Source organism: Dermatophagoides farinae, chromosome 1 (genome assembly GCF_024713945.1).
Source record: "Dermatophagoides farinae isolate YC_2012a chromosome 1, ASM2471394v1, whole genome shotgun sequence".
Taxonomy (NCBI): domain Eukaryota; kingdom Metazoa; phylum Arthropoda; class Arachnida; order Sarcoptiformes; family Pyroglyphidae; genus Dermatophagoides; species Dermatophagoides farinae.
Window position 1 is genome coordinate 5764269 of NC_134677.1, and position 13566 is coordinate 5777834.

Genomic DNA, 13566 nt, shown 5'->3' on the forward strand with positions numbered 1-13566 from the left:
AATTTTTTAAATTTCAGTTTTCAATTAATTCTACAGTTTTTTTTGTTTGTTTGTTTGTTTGTTTTTCCATTCATGATTGATGCAAAATATTGATTTGGTTCATGTATAATATCAAAGTTATTCCATTCCATTTCAAATTGAATAGTGGATTCGTAATGAAGCTGATTTAATTGAAAATCATTTCCACCCCTGTCTGGCTTGATGATTCAATGACAATGAGAAAAAAAAGTTAATTCGGCCAAGTCATCATGTTTTTCATCCTTCAAAAAGAGGAGTGTCCACCCATCCATGTTTATCATGAATACGAACAATGTGCCTATCAAAAAAAAATATATTTATTTTGAATTTGAATGAATAAAATTTCAATGTTTATTCACATAATTGTATCTGGGATATCCACCAATTTATCGCTTACCTAAATGAATTGATGGCGGATTTTTTTGTAAAACATTTGTTTACATCTTTTGTTGCCTTGATTGTTGCTTGTCCTTTTACAAATGATGCCATTAGTTGTATGATTACCGATTCCATTGTATAGGCACTAGTCCAACCAGTTTTTGTTAACAATTCTAGACCTATTAATAAACATCATCATCATCATTAGTCAAGTTTCAAAGATACGAAAATAAGTAATATGAAACTTACATATTGCACCTCCTTCCATAACATAGCCTGAGTATTTTTTTAATAAAAAATTATTATAATATTAAAATACAAATTTTAAAAATCAAATATACAGAATTCAATTCAATTTACCTCGTTCAATATATGGTGTAACAACACGTATAAATGGAGGTTCAAATGGATATGCTTCAGGAAATAAGGCATGTAATTGTACGAATTGAATTTGATATTGTTGCATATCCAAATAAATCTAGAATATTAAACAAAAAAAATAAAAAAATAATGAGAAAATTATGCTAGCAAAATAAATATGGTATGGTATATGGTGATATCAAAAAGAATAAATTCAAGATGATGAATGAGTAAAATCCATATGTGCGTATATGCGTTCATTCGTCATTGTCACCAATGATGATGGCCATTGGCAACAGCTTTTTTGTTGATATGCAAATTTGATATCCACAAAAAAAAATAACTTTACAAACACAAACCAAAAAACTTGTGAAGTGCTTAATTTACATATAATGTAGGAAACCTTTGGTTTACTAAAAACAAACAAAATTCTTATACACAAGCTACTATAATAGCATCAAGCTTTTGGCCATTATCATTATTATAATAGTTATCGGAACCAAGCTAAGAACGTGATTTGGTTACAACATAAAAAAAACATAGAATATATAATATGAGCATCTGTATTTAGGTGACAAATCGAGCAAAAACCCGACTGACCGATAAATGAAATGGGCTAAAATGAAATGTTCATTTTTATACTTGGACTAAGGACATTTGTAAAGTTGACAATTCACAAACAAAAAAAAAAGAATAATGCCATATCTATTAGCAAATAATTGTAATAAATATTCACAAAAGTCAAAATAACAAAAACGAAAAACTATTGTATCCTATATTTTTCCAAGTTAAAAGAGAGAAAAAAAATGTTTCATTAAAGACAGAAAAAAAATAAACAGATGGACAAGAAACAAAAAGAATCAATTCGACCATGAAACTATGAATTGATTGATGAAAGAATGAATAAATGAAAATCGCATTGAATTCTTTCACTACATTTATTTCATGCACTTCTGGAAAGTGAAAAATTCATTTTTTATCGGCATAATAATAATAATGATGATGATGATGATGAATTGAAAATGAAACTATAGAATTGATAACAAATTATCGGCCAATAAGCACGCGGCTAAAAACATATTTCCAATTCTCGAAGGAATATATTTGATAAAGATAACTTTTGTATGTGCCTATCTTGGATCATTGTTATTATCATTGAATGGTTGAAAAAGAAAAAAAAACAATGATCATGATGATGATGATGATTTGGCCTTAATGATCGTGGTCATAACAATATGACAATTCGGTCATTCGTTTTATTTATTCATGTATCATTATTTCTTTTATATTCTTTCATATAGATTTTCTTCCCATAAGGGAATTTCTATACCATGAAACACAACAACAACAACAACAAAAAAATGGAAAAATAAAAACTCTGAAACTCATCATCATGCTTTACCGGAAATAGTCAAATAATAATAATGGTAATGATAATAATGAAATATATAAAAATGATACTCATGAGAATTTCTCTATATAGTTGGTAAAAATGCAAACTAAAAGTATCGAATTGCATGATGATAATCATCATCATCATCATCATCATTAAAGAATAAATTTTTTCTCTCATTCATTCAATCATCCATTCAACAAGAGGATTTTTATGATCAAAAGCACAGACAAATACAAACATATTTGTACTTTTGAATTTGGTAAAAAAAAAATCAAACTTTTTCTGTAATGTATGGTGTGGGTCTATGAAATTGGTAACAAAATTCTGCCTATCATTATGATGATAATACAAAAAAGTGGCACAAGTTTCATGGTAAAAATCGGTATTATCTTACAAAAGTGACATTCGAAACAGGTCCTATAATAATTAGGACAAAAAATTCAACGGAATTTTTCTTTCAAAATATCAAATAATGAAGGAAAAAACAAAGAAAAAACTTACCTGTGATTCTTTATCAAACTCATAGATTTTAATATACCATTCATATAGAGAATCATTGACTAATTCTATTGTAAAATTGGCCGTCAATTGTTGATTTTGACGACGACGCATTAAATCACCTATTTCACGCATCAAACGTTTTGATGATATGTCTATTCGTATTTGTTTATCACGTTGATTGTTGATTGGATTTGAACCAACGCTATGTACCACAGATTTTTTTGTTGATTTAAACAATGAAGTCATTAATAAAGATTTCGATGGTGATGATGTTGATTGGTGTTGTTGTTGTTGTTGTTGTTGTTTCAGTTGAAATTGATTATGATGACCGGAATGTGAAGGCACTATCGGTTGATTGAATATAACATCATTATCATCATCATCGTCATCATCTTCTATTTCATTATCATTATTTTTATTATTATGTTTATCATGTAAATTTTTTGATTCAAAAAGCTCGAGATTCATTGTCGTTGCGGATGAAATTACATCACAGTTGAAAGAGTTTTCAGTAGCTAATGCCGAATTGTTATCAAGCGATGATATTGATAATTGTTGCAATATCAATGGTTGCTTTGATGATGATGGTAATGATGATAGTGAATGTTGAATAGGATATTGATGCCCATAACTAACTGGACAATCAGCGTCTGTTTTATTGCCGTTGTTATGATAAATAACATTCGTATCAGATATTCTTTTATCATCTTTGTTATGATTTTTTTGTCTACGGCGAAAAAATTCAATAAAGAATAAACGATTTAATGAACGAGAATCGAAATTATTATGGCCTTTTTCATCATGGCCATCATTGTTGATTGCTTCGTCAGTAAAATCATGTTGTTCAACATTATTAATTGTAGGCACTGTGACAATACTAGCCATCTCTTGACCGGATATGTTAGGCGACAGTTCATCTTTGATTGATTTTTCAACGATAACATTGTTGACAATCGCCGATGTATGAGAGTTATGATTATGATTATGTGGCTGTTGCTGCTGAAGATCAGTAGGAAAGCTAAGACGACGATCACGGTTGAATGAAAATCGGCGTTTCCTGTTTTTGTCACTTTTATTAGAACAAACACAAAAACAACAACAACAACAACGGCAACAACCAACAAATAGATTTGTTAATTGTGATGAAAATGAGCCGCAAAAACTTTGGAATACAGAGAAACGATTATTGGAATGCTGGTGTTGTATTTGATTATGATAGTGATGATGATGATGATGATGACCAATAGCACCATTTGATTGTTCGGATGAATCCGATGAGGATGATGAAAAACAATTTAATGATAACATTATGATTGTAAAAATTTGTAGATCATTGGAATTTTATTTAGTCGTTATATTCTTCAATCTTAAAATCCATTTGTTGTATTTTTTACAACATAAATGTGCAGATATGAATTCGAAAGTAAGCCGGAAAACGGTGGCGATGATAATAATAGTGGTGTTGATGTCCCCAAGGAAAAAATATTTAAAAACAAGAGAGGAGTTAATATGTTTTTCATTTTATCCATTATTATAAACAAAAAGAGAGTGAAAGAAGAACTGAATAAAATTAACTATTCAACTATGTGTGCATGAATGCATTTGAATTGAAAAACAAAAAATGAAAATTATGAAAATATTCTGAAAATGACTTTATCGTTTTAAATTTTCACATTGCCATGCACACAGACACATATGTTGTGTTTGAATTTATTTTTTTATTATAAAGCATCAAATAACAGTTGTTGTTGCAACATAAATAATGAAAATTTTTCAAAAAAAAAAAAAAAAAAATTTCACAATAATCTAAAATCGAGTCAAGAGGAAAAATCATTCGAATTACTGAGCCGTACCTATCCATATGTATGGCGATATATTTATCGTTTATATATTGAAAAAAATTGAAATTCAACAATAATAATAACTACAATAAAAATGGAAAATCTGGTGGCCAAAAAAAAAATAAAATTCCGGAAAAAATTTACAAAGCGAACTTAAAACCAATAGATGTCTATCAATGTTATGATAATGGTGATGATGATGAATAAGAGAAAAAATTTGTTAGATAACATCCATTGATGAAACTGACACTGTTTCGTCGATGATCGTTATTAAATGTTATTTGTTAGTACTTTTGTATTTCACATACACAAATGTATAGATAAACACAATATGATATCAACGGAAGATAGCGAAGCAAAAATTTGAGTTTATATTCGCAAAAAAAATTCTTGGATAAAAATTCACTTACATTCTATTTCTTTACAGGATCTGGGCTCAATGAATCTAAAATTCTATATTCATGTTTTCATACATCAACTGGATCAACTGGATCATACATAAACATAACATTCAAGGAATCTAGATTCCAAAGTTTTTTTTTGGTTCGTTCACATCATTTATTATTAATAAATAATTTTTTTTTCAAGTTAGATAGAACGAGAAAAATTTACACCCACTAAATTCTACAGTTATCTTTATTTATTGATTGTATATATTTTATCCAATTAACTATTGCTGTAAAAAAAACGGCATCAACCAAAATTTATGCCATTGGGCCGATAAATGGAGACGAAGGAAAAGTAGAAAAAAAATCGGTCCATTTAATCAGATAAGCAATGTATCGATATATAGTATATAAAAATGGAGGCAAAAATGAAATTTAAGATTCATGTGTTTTACAAAAAAAAAGAAAAAAAAACAGCAAAGCTGAAAAAAAACTTATCCCGCAATAATGATACGATGATTTTATGGAAAAAAAACGAACAAATTTTAAATTTTTTTTTCTTTTCAACTTTTTTTCTGGCCGATTACTTTGTGCGAAATTTTTTTTTTGCCTGCTGCTTTTTTAAATGATGATAAATTATATGAAGATATAATAATAATAATAATAATAAGTTACCATGCAGAGACATAGTTAAAGAAAAAAAAACTGTTATATTTCATACATACCTCGTAAAATCAAAATTTCAACACCCAAACTAACAAACAAACACACACACACACACATTAAATATAACCACAGATGTTACTAACACAAACACACACACACAAAAAATCGTTTATATCTTATCGTTTGAAGAAGAGAGAGAAAAAAAATTAAAACAAATCATCAACGGAACAAAATTCTTGTCAGATAAACCTGGTTGTATTTCAAATATAAAACAACGACCACGATAACGATTATGATAATGATTCGGTAATTCATCCAAAATGTATGAACCAGTTATATTATATTATCACATTGATAGTAAGAATAAATTAATTAAGAACAAAGAAATAAAAATACGTTTTAGAATTTAAAATGATTCAATAGAATTTAGATGAAAATGCTATGATCAACTGACGACGATAACAACAACATCAACTATATATTTTTGAATTGATTATGAAGATAAAAAATTCTATAAACCAGAAATGGTCCACCCACACATCACATCTTTTAAATCATTTATAAATATTTACACACACACACACACACACATTTATAGAATGACAATGAACAATATTTTATTTCCCGGACAAATTTATTTGATTCAAATTAAACTTCATTGCAATGAAGATATACGTAGTTTTATTATCATTACATGTGATACGATATGATGTCAATGATATCTTATTATATAATTGTATACTCTAATCATAAATATATGGACTTTAAAAAATAAATATATCATTGCTGATGATGGTGATGTTTGAAAAGGTTCAATCACATCATCATCAGTCAGTGATATTTCAAATGATAAAATGATTTATTAATTATTATTGATGATAACAGGTCATTGAATTTTTCAAATTTTAAAAGTTTCCGAATAACGTTACTTTGTAACGTTACGTTTTTGTTATTCTGTATTCTATTCCAGAAGAACAAAAAAAGATGAAACTTTTGATCAAAAGTAAAAAAAATCCAATTGATCACATGTCCAAATAATAAGTGTAATTTTTAATTTAAAACTCACAAAATAAATACAAACTAAAATATACAGACAAAGCAGAAATGAAGAGAAAAACAATGTTACGAAACTGTATTGATAGAAATCAAATGTAACAACAAAATAAAGCCAAAAGAAACGGAAAGAAAGAGAGAGTCAAACATTTTAGAATCATTTTTTTCGGGGAAGCTTCTGCTTTAGGCAATTCACAAACATACAACACTAGCCCCTTCAAGTTTTTTTTTTGCTATCATTTCTATCGAATAAAGTTTCCATCATCATCATCATTTGTGATCATTGATCATCATCGATCCAGGATTCTTTCAATCGATGTTGATATGAGATAAAATTTCCAATATTAGTTGAAGAAAAAAAAATAGTTTATCAAATAGACTAATGATCAAAACGACAGCTTGTTGATGTTGTTGTTGTTGTTGTTTATTATTATCATTATTGATGAACAAGATTAATCATTTATTGCAGAAAGAAAATACAAATAATAATTAAACACACGAGAATGATGATGATTATTAAAGAGAAAAAAAAACGCATCGATCATCATTGATCATTATTATCATTATAAACAAAACAACAACAACAAAAAAATAGAACACAAATAAAAAGTGACCAATTAGATCAATTTGATGGTAGTTGCGCAGATATAAACATTACCTCACAAATCAATGTTTGAATGCAATTGATTTAACTCATTGTGATTGGCAAGTGAACTGTGTATGATTTTTTTTGTATTGAACAAAAAGAAAATCAATACAAAAAAAAAGTTATCATCATCATCTGTATTTACAATAAAAAAATGTGTGAAATTGATTATCGATAGCAAATGGATGGATAAATGATTCCATTTTTTTTGTCAACTTTAATATAACATAATCTGCATTAAATGATCCGTAAAAAATAGTATCATCATTCGGAGGGATTTTTGTCGTGATTATGGTATGGGATAAAATACCGGGTTATTACAATTTTGGCCACAATCAATCGAATGATCTATTTTTGGATCATGAAATCTTATTGTATCTGATGTATTTGCTTGTGATATATTAACTTGAATATCTCTGTATTTCCTTTTATTTCCTATCAAGCTTGTTTATTTATTAATATTATAAGATTCCAATGAAATCAATGTAAGATGGAAAAAACGGAAAAAAAGAAATGAAATAATTGAATCGAGAATGGTCCAAAAAAAAAATTAAGCTCATCCAGGGATTTCCATAAATTTTAATAAACACAAATTCCGACCTTGTTTTTTTCCATTCATTTATTTAATCACGATTTATACACATCTTTTTTTTCTTGTTTCAACATATAACTAACGTTTTTTTTCTGATTTTATTTTTTTTAAATAGGATAAGAAAACATTATTCTTTATTCGTCTAGTCATTTATCAACTGATAAGAATGATTCTGATTTCAAATTCGTCTCTAAAATCGTAGGTCTCACTTTCAAAATAAATTCCATAATCGTATTATTGAATTGAAATCTAGTTTTTTTCGGAATATTCATCATTATTGACCAGTAAATAAATTTGATTTGCATTAACCTCATTTTGCTAACAATCATGTGATAAAAAAAAAATTGCATTATCATATGACCGACAATCACCATTAGATTATTCTTTTTTTTTGTTTAGTTCACTTGTTTTTTTTTCTTCTATTATGCTTTTCTTTTCTGGCAACAACTTGTGTAAATTAATCAACTTATACAAATGCATGGGTTGACCAAATTAGGATCATTGGAAACATTTAAATTCATTTCGAAGGTTAGAATATAATTCATTTTCTCTCTTTATTTTCCGATAGAATTAAATTTTCCGGTATTGTTAATGAAATTTTTCAGAGTTATTCAATGAATTGTGGACAGTAATCATAATGGTAAATATTCATTTTTATAATTTGGACAAATATTTAATCATTTGGCACCGATAGAAATGATGTGGTTTGTGCATTATTATAATCATCTCATTCAACCTTTTTTTCATTTGCTCATAGAACAAATAAAGTAATAAAAATAACGGCTGTCCGGCTATTTTTTTCATTTGTGAGCCGATAGTGTTCGAATGGATCAAAGTAATTCGCTAAATTAAACTATTCGACTAGACTACAATAACAGAAGTTAAAACGACCCAGATACTGTTTACTCAAACTGAGTCCAAGAATGGCTAGCAATTAATTAAAAAGCTGTCGTCATCATCGTCATTATAATTACTTAGACAAAGATAAAAGAAGTGTTCAACATAGAGAGTCAACATACACGTTTCCTGTAATGATTAAATGTTTTCTTCATTCTTTTTTATTTTATTCTAGACACCAAGAATATTTTTTTTCTTTGCTGTTGTTTGGTTGCCTGATTAGGTTTTTTTGTTGATTATTATTCCAAACAAAACCAAAAAAAAAAAAATGAATTATATAGTCTGCTATCTGATTTGCTTCAATTCACTCTGGTTTGATTTTAATCAATCAATGATTTTGTTATGGCTTTTGTGCTAAAAAAATAATAACCTAAGAGCAAAGAAGACCTGTAAAATTAGTCACGAGGGACACACCTAACAAATGCTTATCAACTACCATGATACATGTAAAATTGTAGTTCAATCGTGAAATGATTCGATTGAATAATAACAAAAAAAGGATGATAAAAGCAAAAAAATATCAAAGTAAATGCATCAGATTTTGGTGTACCATACAGAATTTGCATTCGTGCTATCCGGTAACGAAAAAAAAAAAAAATTCTGATAGTCAGGAAACCAGTCATGTGATTCTTTGATAAAATAGAATCAAGAAATAATGGTGTCCGTAATTAATCATTGTTTTTTCCCAACTGAATGTATTTATTTATAAAAATTTTCATTGCAATATCAGCTTTTATTATTATCACCATTCTCGATTCAGTTTATGAATTAAATGAACTTTGGAAGAATAGTCACAAAAGAATCTGATCTATCGTATTACATATTCAAATATATTAGGTGAATAATGTCAAGTAAATTCAAATCATGAATACGAATTTTCGTTTACGATCACAATAATCGGAAAAAAATGTCGTGTCATTGAATTTGTTTTCCTGAGAAAAACCTACAAATCTATGGCGATACCAGAGGGACAACAAAAAAAACAAAAACAGCAATTAATAGTGTATCCACGTACATAAATTATTTGTGACAATCATATGTATATATTCTGATCTCTATCAGTTTGCGGTGGCCAAGGTAACAAATCGAAAAAATTGGGACAACCAAATAAAGCAAAAAAAAACCAAACCAAAACAAAAAAAAACACCAACAACTAAATAAATGAATTCGAAAAATCAATATCATAGTTATGAGAAGAGAAAAAAATCAGTAACCAAAAAAAAAGAATATTATACGGATGACATTCAAAAGAAACGTAGGTTCTATTATTCATTGAAGAATAAAAACAAACAAGGCAATTGATTCTTGAACCAAAATGAATAGAATATAGTCATTAAATGAACAAAAATGAAAAAAACTTTTTCATGGGTCTTTGAAAATTTTCCATAACAGCTGAAATGAAAAAAAAGAGAGTCATCACCTGTATACCATAATAATATTTGATCGAATGAATAAAGTGAAACAGAAAATAATTGAATCGCCATCACTGAAGCTATTACATTATCGTCAATTGAAATTTGATCTATTGAATGAAATAAAAGATTCTCTTTAAATTCAATTATGTATGAAAATAATATTATAGTGATGATGATGATGATGATGGCGGTGAATGAACGAACGAAAAGGAGAAAAAAAAATATTTGAAATTTCAAAAGGCTAAATATATATAATAATTCATGACAGAAAAAAAAAATGAAATGATAGGTTTTGGCGAATGATGAATTTACTCATCTTTCACTCCATACAAACTGTTATAATTAGGTTTTTGGTTTTGTTGGATGATATTTGTTTTGGAAGAAAAAAATTCAAATATTACTTCATTGGCCAGCAAAAAAAAAATCCATGTCAATGTTAATTTTTTTGTTCTTCTAAAATAGCATTGTGTTTAATTTTTAGGGTAGAAAAAAAAGATGAAAAAAGAAACTTTAAATGAATTCTGTGTACAAACATAGTCTTTTCAAGTTTATTCTTTCTCTTTATTTCTAATTCTTTTGATTATTCGATTCAATGCAATGTCTGTAATGATCAGCATAATCATCATCAGTATTCAAATTTAAATTTAAATTCAAATTCATTGTATGAATAAAATTAAAATTAAAAATAAAAGACAAATAATGAATAGAATGAAATGAAATCGGAAACAAAGAAATCTGACTGAGTTTTCAGCTTATAGTTGAGTTTTATATTTACACAATATATCTATTTCACAGTCTATTGTGAATGAATAGGGTATAAAAGAAGAAATAGAAAGAGAATTCCCTATTCAAAACTTAAATTTCATTAAACAGGCTAAATTATACATGAAACAGTCGTAAAAATAGAAACAGGAAGAACAATAATAAAAATAAAAAAAAATTCATCTTGAAACCTATTGAAATAATGTGAATAAATATCCAAAATAAAATTGATTTGAAATTGGAAAGTTTTAACAAATTAATTTATATATATATTGGAATTGGAATTGAATTCAATCATCAATTTGACAATGAAGACAATTTATTCATCCATCCATCTAACAACAAACAGAAAGACAATAGAATAATCGATTCAAAACATCTGGTTACAATTCACAATAGAATAGAAATCTATGATAATTTTTTTTCTCTGAAAAAAAAGATTAATTCTTATCACCATTCTAGCGTACACAACGATTCATGAAATGTCATGAACCCACATCATCATCATCATCATCATTTGATTCTAACAAAACTAAACAAGATAAAAATTATTTAAAAAACAAATGTTACACTAGGACAAGTGGTAAAATTCTCATTACATTTTTTTGTTGTCGTGTAAAGTAAAGAACATTTGGATAAACAGAACATGCAGAAATTGGAAGCAATCATAATTATGATTATTATAATGAAAGTCGTTTTTTCGGACAATTTTTTTCAAATCAGTCTACTGTTGGCCCTATGGTCAAAAAAAAACCAGAATAATAACTACCACGGACATAATCATCAAGACTGTCAAATCATCACTAGTTTGTTTGTGTATGTGTGGGTGGCTGTGTGTTTGCACTAAATAAATAAATGAATGAAATTACTGAAACTAAACAAAAAAAAAGAACGGAACGATAAAAGGAAAAAATCGTTTTTTTTCATCTCTTTTATTTTTCTACTGTTTATTTAAAAAACAGGAAATCGAGCAATGATGATGACGATGATGATTATAGAAAACGGAAAAAATTGAGACAAGACAAAGCTGATCATACATACATACATACATACAATGAGGAAAAAAAACTTGTCGACCGGTCCATAATATGTATTAACGGATTGCCTCATCATCATTAAGTTATTTTTGGAATCGAAACGATTCTCCAACAACTGTATGTTAATGTAGTTGCTGTAAATAAATTTGTCATTAACCTTTTTTTCTCTTCCATTGGATCGGTCTGATTCCATAAATTTATTGTTGATTATGATAATTATCTTTACATATAAATATGAAAAAAAACGTTTTTCTCCACATCAACAAAAAGATGCTAGCCAGCCAGTATGATGATGATGATGAGAAAAAAGTAGTCAAACGACCGAACTTTACTGAAATGAACCGAACAAAAAAACTTACCAAGCTACCAATGTTTTTTTTTCTCAACATACAATAGAATCAAGATTTTTTATTCATTCATTCATTCGTTCGTATGGTTTCAACATCATTAAATGTATACAGAGGATAAGTACAATAGCTTTTCTTGAAATAAACAAGCTACACTATGAGAGCCAAAGTTTTTTTTTCATCCCCAATGTTAGGTAACTGAACTTGATTAAAACAAAAGAAGATGCTATTTTTAACTCTTTCTTTTTTTTCTTTGTAACTAAACAACGCAATAAATACACCTGAATTGTTTTACATTCACATCCATCAATACCCACACACACACACACACACACATCAGATTTGCAATAGTGTCAATACTGAACATTGAACCCCAGTGGACAACCAGTCGACCAACGTCAATGTTCGGAAAATAAATTCATTTACTTTTACTGGTTTTTTATACTGATTTTCTAATTTTATTTGCATAGAAATAGCATATATAATCAAAAACAAATTAAAATCAAACGACATTCAATGATGAAAATAATTTTTTTAAAAATAATTTTAAATCGTAAACTTACCAATTGAAATCAATACGGATGAATAATAAACAAAAACGAATGATAATTATAAAAATCGTTCTACGTCAACTGTGTTGCTGCACCAGCGAGAGAAAATTCTAAATTCTAAATAGTGATGAAAAATTGTTGATGAGAATTTCACTCTGAGAACGGAAATATCACCTCAATGTATCATCAAAATGTATATAAATCTGATCAACCGACAAACATTTTTTGATGATCAGACGCAAAAATGTCAAAACATGACGTTAATACCATTTAAAATAATTTAGTTCATTTACTATTGATACAATTTTTTGTCATCTCACGACGATATGATGATGGTTGGTTGGTTGGTTGGTTGGTTGGTTGATTGGTCTGCCAATTTTGTTTGGCTGACTGATTTGATTGTAAATGACGGTAGTAATAACAACGTCGACAATAATCGTCAAATGGTGGTTTTTTTTGTATATGGTGTGGTAGTGGTGAAATGTGATGGTTGTAGCCGCCGCTGCCGTCGTCGTCGTCGTCGTCATGAATGAACACTTTTTTTAAAATCCGTTACCATCATAAACATTCGAAATGAGAAAAAAAAATCCACATGCGCAAATCATAGGATTCTATCTATAGAAATACCTATACCTTTTCAACAAATATATTCTTTTGTGTTGATAGGGAATCATGCGTAATTTGAAGATTTTTCTAATTTTATATTCTTTGGTCGATAGT

The 13566-nt window shown here is 27.9% G+C and overlaps 1 protein-coding gene across 6 annotated transcripts; it reads right to left on the reverse strand.

Moving 5' to 3' along the window:
* Positions 1-65: 65 nt before the first annotated feature.
* LOC124493097 (uncharacterized) lies at positions 66-13377 on the reverse strand. Of its 6 annotated transcripts, XM_075735783.1 has the most exons (7): positions 13021-13373; positions 12859-12963; positions 2654-4019; positions 757-874; positions 646-672; positions 416-575; positions 66-316 (listed from the first exon to the last, which is right to left on the reverse strand). In XM_075735783.1, the coding sequence occupies exons 3-7, from the start codon at positions 3959-3961 to the stop codon at positions 256-258; spliced, it is 1674 nt and encodes a 557-aa protein (XP_075591898.1). In that variant the 5' UTR covers positions 3962-4019; positions 12859-12963; positions 13021-13373; the 3' UTR covers positions 66-255. The 6 variants fall into 6 exon arrangements, 3 of the variants coding, with proteins under 3 accessions (XP_075591898.1, XP_046912113.2, XP_075591899.1); XR_012832518.1 differs by lacking the exon at positions 646-672 and having other exon boundaries at positions 738-874; XM_047056157.2 differs by having other exon boundaries at positions 12859-13377.
* Positions 13378-13566: the final 189 nt, after the last annotated feature.